Source organism: Podarcis filfolensis, assembly GCF_964270895.1.
Source record: "Podarcis filfolensis genome assembly, chromosome: 6".
Classification (NCBI taxonomy): domain Eukaryota; kingdom Metazoa; phylum Chordata; class Lepidosauria; order Squamata; family Lacertidae; genus Podarcis; species Podarcis filfolensis.
Window position 1 is genome coordinate 1,803,600 of NC_139609.1, and position 18,702 is coordinate 1,822,301.

The 18,702-nt window shown below is 45.2% G+C and overlaps 1 protein-coding gene and 1 long non-coding RNA gene across 3 annotated transcripts; one reads left to right on the forward strand and one right to left on the reverse strand.

Annotated features, from left to right (window-relative positions):
• Positions 1-9: 9 nt before the first annotated feature.
• Positions 10-8,572, forward strand: ARPC5 (actin related protein 2/3 complex subunit 5). Of its 2 annotated transcripts, XM_083621495.1 has the most exons (4): positions 10-600; positions 4,482-4,554; positions 5,414-5,590; positions 7,209-8,572. In XM_083621495.1, the coding sequence occupies exons 1-4, from the start codon at positions 323-325 to the stop codon at positions 7,269-7,271; spliced, it is 591 nt and encodes a 196-aa protein (XP_083477621.1). In that variant the 5' UTR covers positions 10-322; the 3' UTR covers positions 7,272-8,572. The 2 variants fall into 2 exon arrangements, with proteins under 2 accessions (XP_083477621.1, XP_083477622.1); XM_083621496.1 differs by lacking the exon at positions 4,482-4,554 and having other exon boundaries at positions 196-559.
• Positions 7,852-15,086, reverse strand: LOC310765905. The gene is made up of 2 exons (XR_014549868.1): positions 14,963-15,086; positions 7,852-8,883 (listed from the first exon to the last, which is right to left on the reverse strand). It is a non-coding gene; the product is annotated as an uncharacterized lncRNA (long non-coding RNA).
• Positions 15,087-18,702: the final 3,616 nt, after the last annotated feature.

The window sequence follows — 18,702 nt, forward strand, 5'->3', positions numbered from 1 at the left end:
CCCACAGCCCCGCCGCGCGCGCAGCTCTGCGCATGTGCTCGCTCAGGGGGTAACGGGGGGGGGGGGGCGAGAGGGAAATGGCTGCTCGACGCATGCGCATTAGAATGGGTGGCGCGCGCATGCGCAACGCTAGCGAGCATAAAAGACTTAAAACCCGGCGCTTGTTGGGGCTTTTTAATCAGAAGGGCCTGGAAAAGGTCGCTCTGTGGCAGAAGCTTACAAAAATAACGCACCGGAGGAGAAATGACGTAATGGCGGTTAACTTGGTGTGGATCGTCCGCATGCGCAGAGCGGAGGAGAGGTGGGGTGAAACCACTCGCGCATGCGTGGTGTCGGTGTTGGCTGCCGCTCCCTCCGTGACGTGCGTCCTTCCGCCGCCTGGAAGGGGCGGAGTCCCGCCTCTCGCCGCCGCCGCCGCCGCCTTCCTTTGCCCGAGCGAGTCAGGCGGGGCGCAGCCATGGCCAAGCACACCGTCTCCTCCGCGCGCTTCCGCCGGGTGGACGTGGACGAGTACGACGAGAACAAGTTCGTGGACGAGGAGGACGGCGGCGACGGCCAGGTGGGCCCCGACGAGGGCGAGGTGGACTCGTGCCTGAGGCAATATCCTGAGGGAAACAGAACCGAGTCGCGGGGATCGGGGGGGGTCTCTCCCTTCCCATGGAGGGCGGGCGGGCGGGCTGAGGAGGGCCCTTGGGCGCCGGGACAGGCGCCGCGCCTCCCCTGCCATCTCCGGTCCAGCTGGAAGGGACCTCGGGGGTCATCTAGCCCAACCCCCAGCAGTGCTGGGATCTTGTCGCCCAACCCCCGGCCCTGAGGAGCAGGGTCGCCCTGCCTGCCTGCCTGCCTGCCGAGGCCCTTGGCTTCTCCATCTTCCATCTCTTCCGCAGAGGAGGAGGAGGAGGTGGGTGGGGGCGGGGCGGAGAGAAAGGATGACAGGAGCCTGAACGGGGGCTGTGCTCCCCCCCCCCCGCCAGTATGGATGCAGTTTTTTGGGGAGGGGGCTTCTGCTACACCCGCAGCCGGTGGCTGCTCGATGGGAGGCAGATGCTCACTCGAAATCCTCCCTCGTCGCCTCTGACTCCCTAAGTGGGGTTTGCGAACCCTTTTCCCTTTCGCAGAATTGTAAAGGGGCCCCAAGGGGTCATTAACTCCCTGCAACGCAGGAGTCTTAACTGAAGCATCCAGGACAGATGGCCATCCAACCTCTGCCTAAAATCCTCCATGGAAGGAGCTGCCACCACCACCTGATTGAATCCTCCACTGTTGAACAGCTCTTACTGTTCAGGTTAGGCTGAGAGACAATCTTGCTGGTTGGAAGAAAACCTTACAGCACACAAGAGTGCATCTTGGTTTTTAATCATGTGTGTTTACTTGGAAGTAAGGCCCACAGTCATGGGCTGGTTGTATTTTTCACCCACATTTCACACAGATGCTTTGTAGGCGGGGTATAAAGGGAACCTAGCTGACATTTGAACTTTTAACATTTCAGACCCATTCTGTACAACTGCAAACAATTAAGATATCTGTATATGCTTTAATCTGACAAAGGAGCATTGAGAGACCATTTTAAACCACACTGGCTTTGAGCATGAAGGCATCTCAATGTAGCCATTGTTTCAGCAGACTGTAATGTTGATGTTCACAGTCATGCTGTCCTGTAGTTCATGCTATTCCTCACAACATTTCTATGGAAGAAAAAAGAACTGTGGTGTAAAACAGAGAGTGATTTATGCAAGAACAAGAACTAACAGCTTTGGTTGAACATATATTTTAACTTTCCTCCACCTTCAATACACAAAGTTTTATCTTGCTTTGCTGCTGAACACACACACACACACACACACACACACACACACTACTCTGCTCCTCCTTCAGGGTTCATTGCTCTTTTTTTCCACAGGTCAAAAGTTAGGTCTGGAACTTTTTCTTGATTGACACACTCTAATCATTTAATCACTTCATGGATTTTTTTAATTCAAAAGTGTGTGAAAGAGTTTCATGGTTGACAGCATTGTTGAAAACACACCTCTTCAATAATGTTAAAATTACCGTATTTTTCGCTCTATTGGACGCACCGGACCACAGGACGCACCTAGTTTTTAGAGGGGGAAATCAAGGAAAAAAATATTATTCCCCCCCCCCCCCAGCCCCAAAGAGCAACGGACAGGCTGCGCGCTTCCTCTTTAGCCTTGAACAGCATCTTTAGCCTTGCACAACGGGATGGATTGTGCCCGCTGTCCACCGGGGCTGGACTAGATGACTCCTGGGGTTCCCTTCCAACCCTGCAATTCTGTGACCTTGGAAGTTGTTGGGGGTCTCCACCACTGGAGGCTTTTAAGCAGCGGTTGAGGGACCATCTGCCTGGCGTTCTTTAGCTGTGATTCCTACATTGTGAGGGGGCTGGGCTAGATGACCCTCGGGTGGCCCTCCCAACTCTATACAGTCCTACACTTCTGTGGCAGGAGATCCACAGCCACTTCACACAATGCCCACTCCCAATTTTCATTGGAGAGACATGTGGCTTCACTGTCTAGGTAGGTACCCCCCTACCTGCCACTCTTCCCTCACCCCATTTAAGCCGAGGGAATTCCTGCCCAGAGAAGCTCCCAGGTGAGGCAAGGGTTAAGATCTACCTCTGGTAAATGGCTTTGTATCCTCCCTCTTTCCCTTTTCTCTTCTTCTTCTATGCTAGTTCCTTCTCTTGTGTTTTGTTTAATCTGTTTTTATTGTATACTAAAATAAAAGCTGCAAAGTTTCCTTTTTTATAATATTCCCCCCTCCAAACTAAAATGTTAATCTAGATAAAAACACTGATCCAGAGGAAAATAAAGGGGGTGGAGAAAGGACGAAAAAAGAAAAAGAGGTAGAGATAGAGAGATTTTTAAAAAGTTGGCTTCTTTAGCTTTGCACAGCCTCCCGCGGCTGGAGAGGCGCGCACGGCTAAAGAGGAAGCCCGGGCAGCGAGTGGGATGGATCGCGCTTGCTGCCCGGGCTTCCTCTTTAGCCTTGCGCAGCCTCCCACGACTGGAGAGATTGCACAAGGCTTTTCTAGAGGAGGGAGAAGGGACTGACTGGCCGTGTCAGTCCCTTCTCCCTCCTGGGGAAAAGCCTGCAAGAGCCGCGCGAAGCTTGTGTGTGGCTCTTGGGGGCTTTTCCTGCTTGCCTCCCCCCCCCTCCCCGCATTCGCTCCATAGGACGCACAGACTTTTCCCCTTAGTTTTTAAGATGGAAAAACTGCGTCCTATGGTGCGAAAAATACGGTACTTGATCTGTTTTCCAAGCTGTGAATTCATGTGTCTGCATAGCATAGTTGAAGCTCATTTTTTAACATTCTCAAAAATACCCCATATCATGATACTGTAGTGTAGTACAATTTAATATTAAAAAATGAGATTGTTAATCAGCTAAAAATGTTTAGCCATATTCAGTGGGTCTACTTGTAAGAATTGCATTAGTCTGTGGATAGCTTTAGTAAGAGATAAGTGTTCATGGGGCAGATGTTCTATTTTCATTAGAACTTATTTTGTAATAAGCTTCAGGCATATCTGAAAAGGAAAAAATAGCTTAATATAGTATAATCTGAATGGCTTAACATGGTAGCAGCTTTGCACATCTACTTTTATAAGTGTCTTTTCTCACTGTTTGCCTGCACAGTCCTAAAGCATGCATTTGACAGTGTTACATCGAATTGAAGAACATGGGAGGAGGAGTCTGCAAAGCATTACAGCCTTCTAACTTCCTCCTGTCAGACTAAAACAGTAGAGGAAGTACACGAATTCAGTAGGGTCTTTCCTTTTATGGAAACAGTTGCATCTAGTCAGTGATAGTGCAACTGGTATTCAGTTCCATTTTGTAATCTTAAGCACACTCACTTGAGAACACAGTACAACTTATTTCTGGGTGAATTTTCATAGGATCAGGGAATTAGTGATTTGTCTCATTTATAGAAGAAACGGTTTCTGAGAATTACACTGTTTAAATGGGTTCCAGGAAGTAATCAAGAAAGGAACCCCTCCCCCATTTCCAAAACCAAATTGGGTCTAATTAAAATACTGTTCTGCATTGTCAACAGGCTGGCTGTTTTTTTTATATCTCTTGAGATGTGTTAATTTTTCTTTGCTTATTAGATATAGCATTCTCTAATCAGCCACTAAGATTTTTCAATCTGCTTGAGGCTTCTCTAAGCTCTGTGCTATGTAGTGGGAAAGAGTAAGGTTTGAGTCAGAAAGTCCTCTCTTCAAATTCAACTTCAGCCATTTGTGAAGTGTCGTTATACAAACTAGTCAGCTTTAGTGCTTCTCTCTTCACCCCCAGCTGCATAAGATACTACATAAGATACTGAAAAACCTTACGGGGCTATTTTAAGGTTCCTATGAATGTATCTGAAGCATTTTGAACTCTTGAAATGTGTTCTATAACTATTACTAGTTTTTGAACCCTCAAAGCTTGGCAAAATTGTCTTTTCCTTAACTGCTGTTTACGGGGAACATGATGGCTGCATTACAGGCAGCTCTGAAAAATCCTCCAATCAACACCAAGAGTCAAGCCGTAAAGGTGAGGTAACAGGAGAATTATGGTATAATAGTGATTGAAGACTGCTGTTCTTTTTCAGAATATTTTAACCACATCTAAAAACACTGCTGAATTGCTGCATCACTGCTGCAACTCTCAAAACTTAGTGGACATGTTTAAGTGTTATTGCATTGGTGACTTCAGGATTGGATAACTGCAATTAATATAGAATGCTGCAGCACAGTTGCTGTCAAAGAAGACTCTGTTGTCATACAACACCTCTATTCAGATATCTGCACTGGTTGCTGATTTGTTATTGGGCTGAGTTCAGGGTATTAGTATTGGAGTAGAAAGCCCTTAATGGCTTGAGACGAGCCTTACCCCACTGGTGCCCACTTGACTGCTTTGATCTGTGCACCTGGCACTGTTACAGGTGCCACATAATACTCTTTCTGCAATTGTAAGAAATCAATATTTTAATATGGCAAAAAAAAAAAAAGCTCAACAACATTGGCTCATCCTCCCTGCAAAAAAGCTCAACTACTTTGATGCTAGTTTTTCATAGTGGGAGTAGATCACAGTCTCTTGGAAGCTGGACACCCCAGGCATAGAACTTTTATTTGAGTTTGCCTCTTTTGAAAATTGCCATCTGCAACCTAGTTAATCTTTTGCCATTTCAGATAAAACAGAAGTATTCATAAGGTCTTATTAATTCTATATTAGAACTAATGTATTTACGCAACACAGTTGCAGACACAGTCATAATAATAGTATAAACTGCAGTGGTCAACCCAAGTGCATGTTTGCTCAGAAGAAAATCAGCTGAGTTCAGTTGGACGTGCTTCCAAGTAAGCGAGCACAGGATTGCAGTGTTCATGGTTCTTTTTCAATTTTTCTCCAGGATCGTGCAGAAAGTATTGTCCTGAAGGTTCTCATCTCTTTCAAAGCCAATGATATTGAAAAGGCAGTACAGTCTTTGGATAAGAGTGGAGTTGATCTCTTAATGAAATACATCTACAAGGGCTTTGAGAGCCCATCTGACAACAGCAGTGCTGTTTTACTACAGTGGCATGAAAAGGTATGATGGCTTGGAATCATTCCTTTCTTGGGGTCTCTGAGTTGTGTGCTATTTTTTCTCCCTTCTCAACAAAGCATAGAACTTCTCAATAAAGCATAGGCAAGAAGGGAGGAAAAGGTAACAGAGCCACATGCATCCCCAAGGATATAGCATACCTGAAAGAGTTATTTAGATAGACTAAAAAACTGGAACTTTATCTTAGAAAAGAAGTGTCAGGTGAATTGGGGAACACAGCAGAAGTAAAATGATGAACAGGCTGGAAATACTTCAATTAACCCAATGGAATGAGCATACACATATTTTAATATTAGCAAACAATTCATTTTCCAAACTTACTACACAATTTAACTCACTGAATAATGTTGTTTTTTCTAAAAAACTTGACTGTTTTGTCTTTGGCAATGAGAGAGAGATTAATCATGAAAGATAGGAATTGCCTGTGACAATCCTGTTGCTTAAGGCATGCATCCTTTTACCTTAACTACTTAACTGCTGGAAACCAACAGAACCAAATATATTTTCTTAGAGTTTATTCTCACTTCCTTATTTATCACTTGATGATCACAAGATCTAGGGATGACTTGTGTGTGAATGTAAGCCCTTGTACAGATGGAGAGAAACATCCAACTGTATGATGGGACTTCTTCCATCCCTGCTAGAGCTCTCTACACTCCTCCAAATCTGCTCTGGAAGGTTTCCCAGTTCTTTGGAGTAGTCATTTGGGGTGCATTAGGAGTTGCAAGGGAAAGGGGGAATCTGTTCTGCTGGAGGACGACACCATTGGATTTTCCCCAGAGCTTCCACATCTCCTGATGTTTCATTATTTATTATTTATTCAACTTATACACTGCCCTGTAGACAGAGATCTCGGTGGTTCACAACAAGATGGCAACATATAAAACCAAACCAAAAGCATCTCAGACTTGAAAAGTTTGCCGAGGCGTTGGTTGACACATTCAGCTATCAGTCATCAGTACTTGAGTAATGAAATGAAATGAAGTGAGGTGTATGCATATTTAAAAAAGCTGAGGGTGGTATTTAGCTAAGCCTTGCTTGGAGTGGACCCACTGAAATTGGTGGATCTGCTCTGAGTAAAACTTCATTGAATACTAAATACAGTGTACCTTTTCATGTGTTGCTAGACACCTAATAGAAACACTACTTTTATGCTTCTGTGGACCATAGTGATGATTTGGATTGGAGTAACGTTCCTCGGAGAAAAACAAGGCACCCACTTATGACATCCTCAGTAAAGCAAAATAAATATTTCTGTTCACTTACTGAGTATGATTGTGTGCCATAGAAATAATGCCTGTTGTCATCAAAATTTGTAATTGCCCAGTGAACTGAGATAATTTAATATACATTAAAATGAGTTTTAGTTGAGGAAATATATGTGAACATGATTCTGTGAATGGTTTGTATCTTAATTCAAGCTAGTGTGTTTATGGAGTGTACTCCCCTTGTCTTTTTTGTGTTCCCAGTTCAATAAACTGATGTTTCTGATTTCTTGTGCCTCTTTGAGATAGCCGTATAAAACATGCTAGTAGATGTCTGCTTAGTTAGAGTTGTCTTCAGTGAGTGCTTTAACTTCCTCTTCCTTGTTGTCTGTTTTCAGGCTCTTGCTGCTGGAGGTGTAGGATCTATTGTCCGTGTCTTAACTGCCAGGAAAACAGTTTAAGTCCAGCAAAAATTGCCCCTTCTGCCATGGGTGTGGGAAATGCTCATACAAAGACCAAAACAACCAAATGCCATCACCGCCCTGTGGGTAGCATCTCTCTTTCTTTCAGCTTGCCTTCTTGCTTTTTCATATCTGTGGCATAATATGCATATCAGACTTCTTTTGTGAAATGTTGGATAATTATATAAGTGCAATTTTATATCTAAAATGAGTATCTGGTACTCGCAAAGCATTTCAGTGACACATGTACAAGTGTTTGCATAGGATGATTTAAAAAAATCACGACAATGTACAACCTTCTCCATTTTTGGCCAGAAAGTCTGAGCAGATGGTGGGGATTGAGGTCAGTTTTAAATTCTTCAGCTGGTTGGGCAGCATTCCATGTAAACTGCATTGATATGGGACAGCTTACAAATAACAAACTGGACTAGTCAATGTCTAACCTTACAGCAATCGGCAAGGATCTGTTGAGTCAAGTTGCTCATTGCTTGGTTTTCATAAGTGTCCCACACTTTTCTTTGCAAACCTTTTTACATGAAGAATCCACAAGCGGAGAATGTCATTGTTTCTGTGATAATCCATCAAGCAAAGGGAACAGGGAAATCATTTTGGAACTCTGCATAATAGCAGCTGCCTCTGAATAACCTAACAAGTGTACACTGAAGTAAGGGCAGAATTACACATTGCACTTGACGTGGGACTGCTGCCAAAAATAAGGTCTTCATGTCAAGTTTCCTTCTCCCCGTAACTTTTAGAGTCTCTTGACACATGCCCTGATGTCATGTGTTTCCCTGTCTTCATCACATCATTGCCTACTGTTGGAATGAAAATTTGGCATAAGTTCAGGACATGGGAAAAGTATCCTATACTGCAGAGGTCGGGGGGGACGGACAAAACATGAGAGTGCCTATTTTGGTGTTAGCCTCATATCAAATCTAATGTATAGTTTTATTCTAAGTTGCAAGCGTTTCTTGATCAGTGTTCAGCTAGTGGGACCTAGAAAATCTTAAACTCTATTCCTAATATGGTTATGTTCCATGTTGTATTAAGGGAGAAAGTACTGACCAATAAAAAAGTGCTTAAAAAAAAAAAAAGACTTTCTAGGAGATCATTTGCATTCCAGACCTGGAAACAGCTTGAATGTGAATGACATAGGAGGAAAGTTGACCAATGTGTTTAGTTTATACTTAATGCCAGTTTTGTATCACAAAACTGGAAAGGAATTATAAAATGCTGCTCATTTTTATACCTGCTTTTTTTGTAAAATGAGAAATCGAAAATAAAATGGTCACTGCTAAATATTTTAACATTCAAGTGTAATTTTGTTGTCTGTTGTTAATCCACATTTAGATGGGAGGTGATAATAAATGAGCATCTTAGAATGAAGTTGTTTATCAACTCCAAAAACAAGCACTATATAAATGCTTTTAAAGAAGTACAGTTGCTGAGCAATCCTGTTATCAAGCCTTAGGCTACAATCCTATGCATGCTTAACTGGAAGTCAGCCCCACTGAACACAGTGGGATTTCCTTCCATGTAAAAATGCATAGGACCACCTTAATGTCTTAAGTGGGACCTCTAGAATGTCACTTATCTTAAAGCTTTTCTAGGACTTTAATTTATTCATCTACAGTTTTAAAAAAGTTTTTCCTAGTCCTCTATGCTGCAAAAAAAGAAAATCTCTTCATAAATGAGATTTTAAAAAGCATACAGAAGATCAGAAGTAGCTCCCCAAAGAACATCTTAAGAATTCACCATTCCATTTCCAGTAGGAGCACCTCCAGGAGTGAAGTCAAAACAGCTGCATTAGCAGCACTGAAGTGCCCTCCCTGGGATGCAAGCCTGGGCCGTGTGTCTGGAGGTTCTGGGCTGCCCAGATGACAAGACTCATCTTGTCTCAGCCTCACTAATGTGGTCCAAAGGAAAGCAGAGCAATACGTTTGGCACCAACTTGGCTGCAGAAGTTGCCGGAAGGAGACGTACAAGGCGCCATCTTTGGGACTCCATTCCAGATTTGTGTAGTTTGCTCCTTAGTCTTTTCTTTTCCCAAAGATTCCGCAAAGCAGAAGAGGTTTAGGGTCAGTGTTTTCCTTCTAGATGGGCTACCTTCCCAGGTTGACAAGCCCCATCTGCCCCTCACTTTCCTCTACAGCACCTGCAGAAACCACCTTCATGACCGTTGGACCCACTGTTGGACTTGCCAGTTTAATCCGCTGGAGCCTGTCTTCTCACGCAGTTGAAGTCCCTAAACCCCAAAGGTTTGAAACCCATCAGCTACCCTCACCTTGTTTAACCGGCTCGTTGAAGTGGTTTCTGGGGTGTGGCTGTTGTTGCATGCTTACAACTTGGGAGCCACAGGTGAGAACTGAGTGCAAAGGTAGACACACTACTCCAAAGGAGCACAACAAGTCCTGCACCAGAGGTCCTATCCTTCCCCTAACACCCCATACATCCCAAAGTGACTACTAACTTCGTTGCGTTTTTAAAGGATTGACAACTGTATAGATCCATCAGTGACATTTGCCAAGACAGCTAAATGAAACTTCCATGTTCAGATACAGTGTCCCTCTGATGTACTCTGGCTCTGTCTGATCAGCTGCTGTTGGAAATAGAACTCTGGTTTAGATTTACTATGGTCTGAACCAGCCAACACAACCTGGGTAAGGTGATTGAGAGAGCAGTTGCTGAACAGTTTGGCGGATTTGATGAAACATCGGCTTTGGATCCATTCCAGTCCAGTTTTCGCTCTGGTCATGGGACCAAGATGGCTCTGGTCACCCTAACAGATAATAATAATAATAATAATAATAATAATAATAATAATAATAATTTTTTATTTATACCCCGCCCTCCCCAGCCAAGGCTGGGCTCAGAGCGGCTTACAAGCAATAATAAAAACAAGATGAATGATTACAACTTAAAAACTAAAATACAACATTAAAATAATGGAACATTAAAATATTAAAATGTAGCCTCATCGCAGGAGGAGAAGGAAAAGAAAAAAGAAAGAGAGGGAGGGAGGGAATCAAATTGGCTCCAAGTCAAAGGCCAGGCGGAACAACTCAGATCCTGCAGAGCCCTGGTCTCATGAGGCAGAGCATTCCACCAGGCCGGAGCCAGTGCTGAAAAGGCCCTGGCTCTGGTTGAAGCCAATCTAACTTCCTTAGGGCCTGGGACCACTAGGGTGTTGCTATTTATGGACCTTGAGGCTCTCCGTGGGGCATACCAGGAGAGGCGGTCCCGTAGGTACGAGGGTCTTAGGCCGTGAAGGGCTTTAAAGGTCAAAAGCAGCACCTTAAATCTGACCCTGTACTCCACCGGGAGCCAGTGCAGCTTGAAAAGCACTGGGTGAATATGCTCCCATGGCAGAGACCCCGTGAGGAGCCTCACTGCAGCATTCTGCATCCGCTGGAGTTTCTGGGACAGCTTCAAGGGCAGCCCCGCGTAGAGCGAATTACAGTAGTCAAGCCTGGAGATGACCGTCGCATGGATCACTGTGGCCAGGTCAGGGCGGGAGAGGTAAGGGACCAACTGCTTGATGCGGCGAAGGTGGAAAAATGTCGCCTTGGCTGTTGCTGTAACTTGCACCTCCCTGGAAAGGGAGGCGTCAAGGATTACACCCAAACTCTTAACAGAAGGCAATGGCACAAATTGGGCCCCTGCAAGAGAAGGGAGTTGGTCCCTCATCCCCATGCCATCCCGACCTAGCCATAGGACCTCTGCCTTCGAAGGATTTAGTTTCAATCGGCTCCCACGAAACCATCCAGCCACAGCTTCCAAGCATCTGGTCAGTGTGTTCGGGGCCGAGTCGGTGTGGCTATCCATCAGCAGATAGAGCTGAGTGTCATCAGCATATTGGTGACAGCCCAGCCCAAAGCTCCGGATAATCTGGGCAAGGGGGCGCATAAAGATGTTAAAAAGCATTGGGGAGAGAATTGCGCCCTGCGGCACTCCACACACCAAGGAGTGTCGCGACGACATTTCCCTCCCTAGTGCCACCCTCTGTCCCTGACCAGAGATAAAAGAGCACAACCAGTTACGGGCTATGCCCTGTATCCCCACATCTGCGAGGCGGTGATCCAGAAGATCATGATCAACCATGTCAAAGGCTGCTGACAAATCTAAAAGGATCAGCAGTCCTGACCCGCCTCGATCCAGTTGTCTACGGAGATCATCTGTTAGGGCAACCAGAGCCGTCTCCGTCCCAAAACCAGGACGGAAACCGGACTGAAATGGATCTAATGCCGATGTTTCCTCCAGAAACCTACCAAGCTGTTCAGCAACCGCTCTCTCAATTACCTTACCCAGGTATGGAAGATTTGAAACTGGGCGGTAATTGGATAGGTCTAAGGGATCTAATGAAGTTTTCTTTAAGAGTGGACACACCACTGCTTCCTTCAGTTCCCCTGGGAATGTCCCCGTGTCAAGGGACAAATTTATAATTTCAACCAGGGGGGTCCGCGCAACACCTGGACACTCCCTAATCAGCCAAGACGGGCACGGATCAAGGAGGCTGGTGGTGGGCCTACCAACTTGGAGGAATCTATCCACATCAGTAGGGAGTATCCGATCGAAATGGTCCAACACTGGACCTGAAGTCAGTCGAGGGGCCTCCAGTTCAGTCACTGTATCTAAATTGGCAGGGAGGTCACGGCGGAGCAACAGGACTTTCTCCGCAAAAAAGCTCGCGAATGCCTCACAGCTATGGGTCGAATTTGTGCTTAAATTTGGTTGTCCTCCTAAGGACGTTATTGACCTAATTATTCTAAAAAGTTGTGCCGGGCGAGAGCTAGCGGATGCAATGGAAGCTGCAAAGTAAGATTTCTTAGCAGCTTTCATAGCCATCTCATAGGCTTTCATAAGCGTCCTATAAGATGTTCTTGAGGCTCCGTCACGAGTCCGTCGCCGTACTCGCTCTAGCCATCTGAGATCCCGCTTCATTTTCCGGAGCTCCTCAGTAAACCAAGGTGCCCGGTTTCGATGGGGTCGCAGAGGGCGCTTAGGCGTGATCTCATCAATGGCTGCCAAGAGCCGGTTATTCCAGTCCTCAACAAGGTCATCTAATGAGTCGCCAGGAGGAGCAGGGTTCCGCAAGGCTTGTCGGAATCTATCAGGATCCATCACTTTTCGCAGACGAGCCCAAATAGGTTCGCCACCCGAGCCGGGGAGGAGCGGGAAGTCAATCTTGGCTTTCAGAGCGTAGTGATCAGACCATGGCACTTCCACAGCGGGGAGCATGATCACATCTATGCCAGCCCCAAAGATCAGATCCAGCGTGTGGCCTGCTTGATGAGTGGGGCCCAAAACAAACTGGGAGACCCCTAGTGTTGCCATGGAAGTCACTAGGTCCAGAGCCTGTGAGGAGGGAGCGGCATCGGCATGGACGTTGAAGTCTCCCAAAACCAGTAGGTTTGGTAACTCCAAGGCCCAGCCCGCCACCACCTCCAGCAGGTCTGACAGGGTGGCTGCCGGTGTGCTGGGTGGTCGGTACACCAGCCAGACAGCCAAGCTCTCCTTGGTGCCCCACACGAGACCAACACATTCAATGCCGGAGATTGCAGGTAATGGCAGAGCTCTGAAAGAGCAATCCTCCCGGAATAACAACGCTACTCCTCCTCTGTTATAGCTGTAACCTGCGCCTCCATAGAAAAAGATGACTTCCATAGGCAGCTGGATTGAGGCAGGTTGGGGCTGTTGATTTTTAGATCTGTCAGCAGCCTTCGACATGGTTGACCACGAACTTCTAGACCACTGCCTTGCCAACATGGGGATTCGGGGCGCAGTTGTCAGGGAACTGCCATCGGAACTAGAGGAGGAGGCAAGGCTCCACAGCGATGCTGGAGAGGGGCCAAGCAGGGGGAGAGGCAGGTCTCCGGCTGGGGAAGAAAATCAGCGCAACACCAGGGATAGAGGGGGGCCAATGGGGGAAGCAGAGAGCAGGCTCCGGGACTCTTCACTGGACACCAGCGGGGAGAGCACAGGTCCTCCGCTACCCATGCCCTCCCTGCGCAGAAGACTTCCGCGCAGGGAGAGTAGGAGGAGACTGGGCGTCAAACAACTTTTATGTTGGAAAAGGTTTAAGAAACGCCCACTGACGGATTCTGCCAGCGACTGAACAGCCACGGAGTGGATGGCTGTCCAGCGAGAAATGTTTAACCAGCCAACCTAGCCCAGAGTGGCGGCAACTTATGCACAAGCAACCCCTAAAGCCATTACAGCAGTCCTTCAATGGCTGCGCTTGTTCCTCTCTGGTCGGGGACAGAGGGTGGTGATGGGGGAGGGGAGTTGTCGTACTACTCCTTGGTGTGTGGCGTACCGCAGGGCGCAATTCTCTCCCCGATGCTTTTTAACATCTATATGCGCCCCCTCACCCAGCTCGTCCAGAATTTTGGTTTGGGCTGTCATCAGTATGCTGATGACACCCAGCTTTATCTGTTGATGGATGGCCACCCTGACTCAGCCCCAGACACATTGTTCAGGTGTTTGGAAGCCGTGGCTGGATGGCTATGTGGGAGCCGGTTCAAGTTAAATCCTTCCAAGACAGAGGTCCTTTGGCTGGGTCGGGACGATATGGGATTGGGGGGGGCAACTCCCATCCCTTGCAGGGGTGCAACTAGTATCAGCACCTTCCATCAAGAGTTTGGGTGTAATCTTCAACGCCTCCCTTTCCATGGAGGCGCAGATTGCAGCTATAACAAAGGCGGCATTTTTTCATCTCCGCCATGCTAAGCAGTTGGCTCCTTACCTCTCTCGCCCTGACCTAGCCACTGTGATCCACGCGATGGTCACCTCCAGACTGGATTATTGTAACTCGCTCTACTGCCCTTGAGATTGACCCAGAAACTCCAGCGGGTGCAGAATGCCGCGGCGAGACTCCTTACGGGGTCTTCACCGTGGGATCACATTCACCCCATGCTATACCAGCTGCACTGGCGCCCAGTGGAGTACAGGATAAGGTTTAAGGTGCTGGTTTTAACCTTTAAAGCCCTATACGGCATAGGACCCTCGTACCTATGGGACCGCCTCTCCTGGTATGTCCCTTACGGTCTGCAAATAACAACACCCTGAAGATTCTGGGCCCCAGGGAGATTAGACTGGCCTTGACCAGAGCCAGGGCTAATTTTTTGGCCATAGCTCCGACCTGGTGGAACGCTCTCTCACAAGAGACTAGGGCCCTGCGAGATTTGACATCCTTCCGCAGGGCCTACAAGACGGAGCTGTTCTGCCAGGCCTTTGGTCAGGGTTCAGTCTGACTCATTTTCTCTTTGTATAAGAACAAGAACGAAGGAAGTTTACCAGCCCACTCACAGGTCCTTATAATATCAGTGGAAACAGTTGGTCTGGCGATTATTAACCGCTTTCAATTTTAACCTGAGGATTGTCATTTGTCCAGTTTTAATTTTAATTTATTTAAATTAATTTTGGGATGCATTTTAATCAATTGATTGCTTGTTTTTATTTATATGATGTTAGCCGCTCTGAGCCCGGCTCCAGCCATGGAGGGAGGGGTACAAATAAAAAATTATTAATATTAATTATTATTATTATTATTATTACATTGTGCCCAACTAGATATATTTTGGGCATTCTTGTGTTTCTAGATCTCTGTGATTTTTATTCTGAAGTAACTTGAATAAAAAAAGTAATATTCTGGATAAGCCTTGTAGCATAACATATTGGATAAAAAATACTCTTGTATTTGCAATGTTGCTTTTTTTAAACTTTTCCTCCTCAGTTTTGAGAAGGAACATAGTAGGAAAACAAGGTCCCCTAAATGTCTGAGACCATGACATTGGAAAGATGACTTGGAAGCCAATATGAAATGATATATGCAAGATGAATAGAATACATCATTTGCTTTTATTGTAAAATAATACCAAGGGGCTCTGGCAAAGGTGGATGTTCATACGCACAAGACTTTGCTTCTGTTCAAGTTGCCTGAAGATTCTACCTTGCTTTTGGTATCCAAGGAAGGTTACAACCACACAATCACCCCTGCGTTGCACAAGGTTGCTATAGCAATCTTGGAGAAGCCAGATTGTGACTCATTAAGAATGCTTGCAGGACTCCCTGCTTGTGATGAGAGAATGAAATATTAGTCATTGCATCTCTTCCAGCCTCTGCTTCCATTTTTGAACAGAAATCAAATCTAGGATGCACCCACAATGAAAAGATTTATGAAGATTTATTCAGCTTGTGAATAAAACAATGCTGCTCTAAGGATGGGTGAATCTGAATTTTGATTCCTCTCAGATTCTCATTTTTCTAATCATTATTATTATTTACCAGCCCTTCACTCTAAAGCTCCAGGATGGGTCACAACATTTAGAAACACAATATTAGAACAGTTTGACATAACTTATAGTCACAGAAATAAGGTGGGTCCTAAAAATATACGTGCACCTCAGCTGTCAAAAGCCAGGGTAAAGAGATGCATCTCCAGCATTCACCGGAAAGGACAGTAAAGGTGCCAGATGCACCTTTGTGGGGAAGGCACCCCACCACTTGGGGGCTGTTCAAGGAAATGAGCTTTTGAGGGCAGAGGAACTACCAAGAGGCCCCTCCTTCACTTCTCCACATTTCTGCATCAGTGGGTGCTTTGATTTTTTTTTAACGTTATGTTCATTAACATATGCATTTCTATGCACAATTTACCCTCGTATATTCATTTCTGTACACATTACTGGAGAACAGCAGAGCAAAATTTGGAGAAATGTGAATTTCAAAGGACGTTTGTACATAGTTCATGTACTACAGGGATAAGCAATTTGAAGCCCTGCAAATATTACTGAACTACAACTCCTGTTGTTAAAACTTGTATACTGTTCTTCAACTGAAGATCCCTGAACAGTTCACAACAGAAAAATACAAAATGAGAATACAAAATACATAATAAAACCAAAACAAACCAATATTCCTGCTCCCACAAACACATTTAAAAAGCCATAGAATGTTAACTAGCCAAACGTCCAGTTGAATAGAAACATTTTCGCCTGGCACCTAAAGATACGTAATGGAAGGCACCCAGCAAGCCTCCTCTAGGAGAGCATTCCACAATGGGAGACACTGCAGAAAAGGCCCTTTTCCCATGTTGCCACCCTCTGGACCTCTTCTGGAGGATACACATGGAGAAGGGCCTCAGATGATGATCACAGGGTCTCGGCTGCTTCACATGGGAAGAGGTAGTCCTTGAGGTGCGGTGGAACCTTGGGTTACGTACCATCCTCCTTACGAACGCTTCGGGTAAGGAGCTCCCCCAAGTAGATGCTCCTGGTTGCAAACTTTGCCGTGGGATGCGAGGTGAAGTCGCGTGGCGGCAGCGGGAGGCCCCATTAGCGAAAGCTCGCCTAATGTTAAGAACGGTTTCCGGTTACAAATGGGCCTACGGAACGAATTAAGTTTGTAACCGGAGGTACCACTGTATTGTGGTCCTAATCTATTTATGTCTTCATAGGCCCATCAGCCCCAGCCAGCATGGCCAATGATCAGGGAAGATGGGGATTGCAGTCCAGAAAAAGTGGAGGGCACCACATTGTCTACTTCTGGTGTCTTGTTTCAGCAAATGCAAATAATAAGTTTGGCCTTAAATGTGAATTGTATCAAATTTCTGTCCTATCCCTAGTTAGAGAACAGTATGGTCATGAAAATGACTTGTAATTAAACGTTAGAACAGAACAGTTAGATTAAGGAGCATGGAGATGCAATGTAAAACTTAAAGAAATGAAGGAGGAACTGTGAAATGAGATTTAGTGGGCTTCTAAGAAAAACAGTTAAAACAATTTCCTGTATTAGGAATAGGAATTGAAACTGCTTACAGAATAAATTCCACATTTGCAGACTATAAATAAAACCAAACCTCTGCTGTGATGTATTTATTAACTTTATTAGTTTACGAGTTAAGAAAGCTATTCAAAATAAAATATGACCTATTTTAATATTGCTGGTAACGAAGTTCCAGTTCTCTTAGACTTGCACCAGGAGATGTCAAAAAAGAAGAAAAGCTTGAGATTTTAAACAATTTGTCTATAACAAAAAAAGGAATGTATTGCTACCGGGATACCACTTTTAAATTAAATGTTTTTTTAAATTAAATGTTTGGGTGGGTGGGAATAGGTAATTGTCCAGTCAGCTGATTCCACCAAGCAACTTCTTTGAAATTAAAAGGGACACACTGTCTTGTTCTTCAGGAGGAGTTAAATGGCATTTATCGTGGTGAGTGGGAAATCACCAAATATATTTGTCTAACCCTAAAGCTGAAAGCTTTCTACAGTGGTACCTCAGGTTACATACGCTTCAGGTTACTGACTCCGCTAACCCAGAAATAATTCCTCGGGTTAAGAACTTTGCTTCAGGATGAGAACAGAAATCGGGCTCTGGCGGCGCAGCAGCAGCGGGAGGCCCCATTAGCTAAAGTGGTGCTTCAGGTTAAGAACAGTTTCAGGTTAAGAACGGACCTCCGGAACGAATTAACCCGAGGTACCACTGTATTTCTATTTTCAATTTTATTCTATTTCTTAAGAAATGAATAAACGAATAAACTGCTGTTGCTGGAAACCTCAGCCGGTGGTTTCCCAAGGGCATCTGAGTGGCCCTTGCATGAGTCCCCCATCTAAGACCACCATTGGTCTGATCCGGCAGGCTCTTCTAATGTAAAATCATATATTTAAATGTAGAAGGCCTGAATCGTTCTATTAAAAGTAAGAAATCAGCACAATTGTTGAAAAAAAGGACAAAAGCGAGCCTAACTTTACTTCAAGAAACACATCTAGACAACCTGACAGCCTTCTCCTCCCAAATGATAACTCATACTATGTGGGCAGGCAAATCCAGTATCTCCTAAACCTATTGCAGTTTTAAGCAGAAGTCAGGAAAATCGTTTTGGAGAAAGTAACATTATTCAGCTATGCATAAGTATCTCTTCATCTTTTCCCCAGCAAGGCTGAACTGAAATGATGGGGTGGATCACTCGTAAATGGCTGTGACTGAATCTTGGGCATCTGATTCTTCTTTGCCAACCCTGACAGATTTCTATTTCCATTCGCGTCATGATTTTTAGAAGGAAGTGTGTCTATGCTGCACAGGACTTTTATAGTATGAAAAAGCCCACAAGGGAGGAGAAGGAGAAGGAACAGCCCTTGCCTCATATAGGAAAAGATTGCCTCAGGTTGAGAAACTGTAAAACTCTGCCTTTAGTGGATCTGAAATCCTTACTGTTGGGGGAGGGAGACATCATCTCTAACATTTATCTGATGAAAATAGGGACATAACAATAATTTTATTATTTATTCCCCACCCATCTCCCTGGGTTGCCCCAGCCACTCTAGGCATCTTTCAACATATATTAACAACAAACTTTAAAAAAAAAAAACTTCCCTATACAGGGCTGCCTTCTAAGGCTGCATAGTTCTTTATCTCTTTGGCTCGGGGGCCA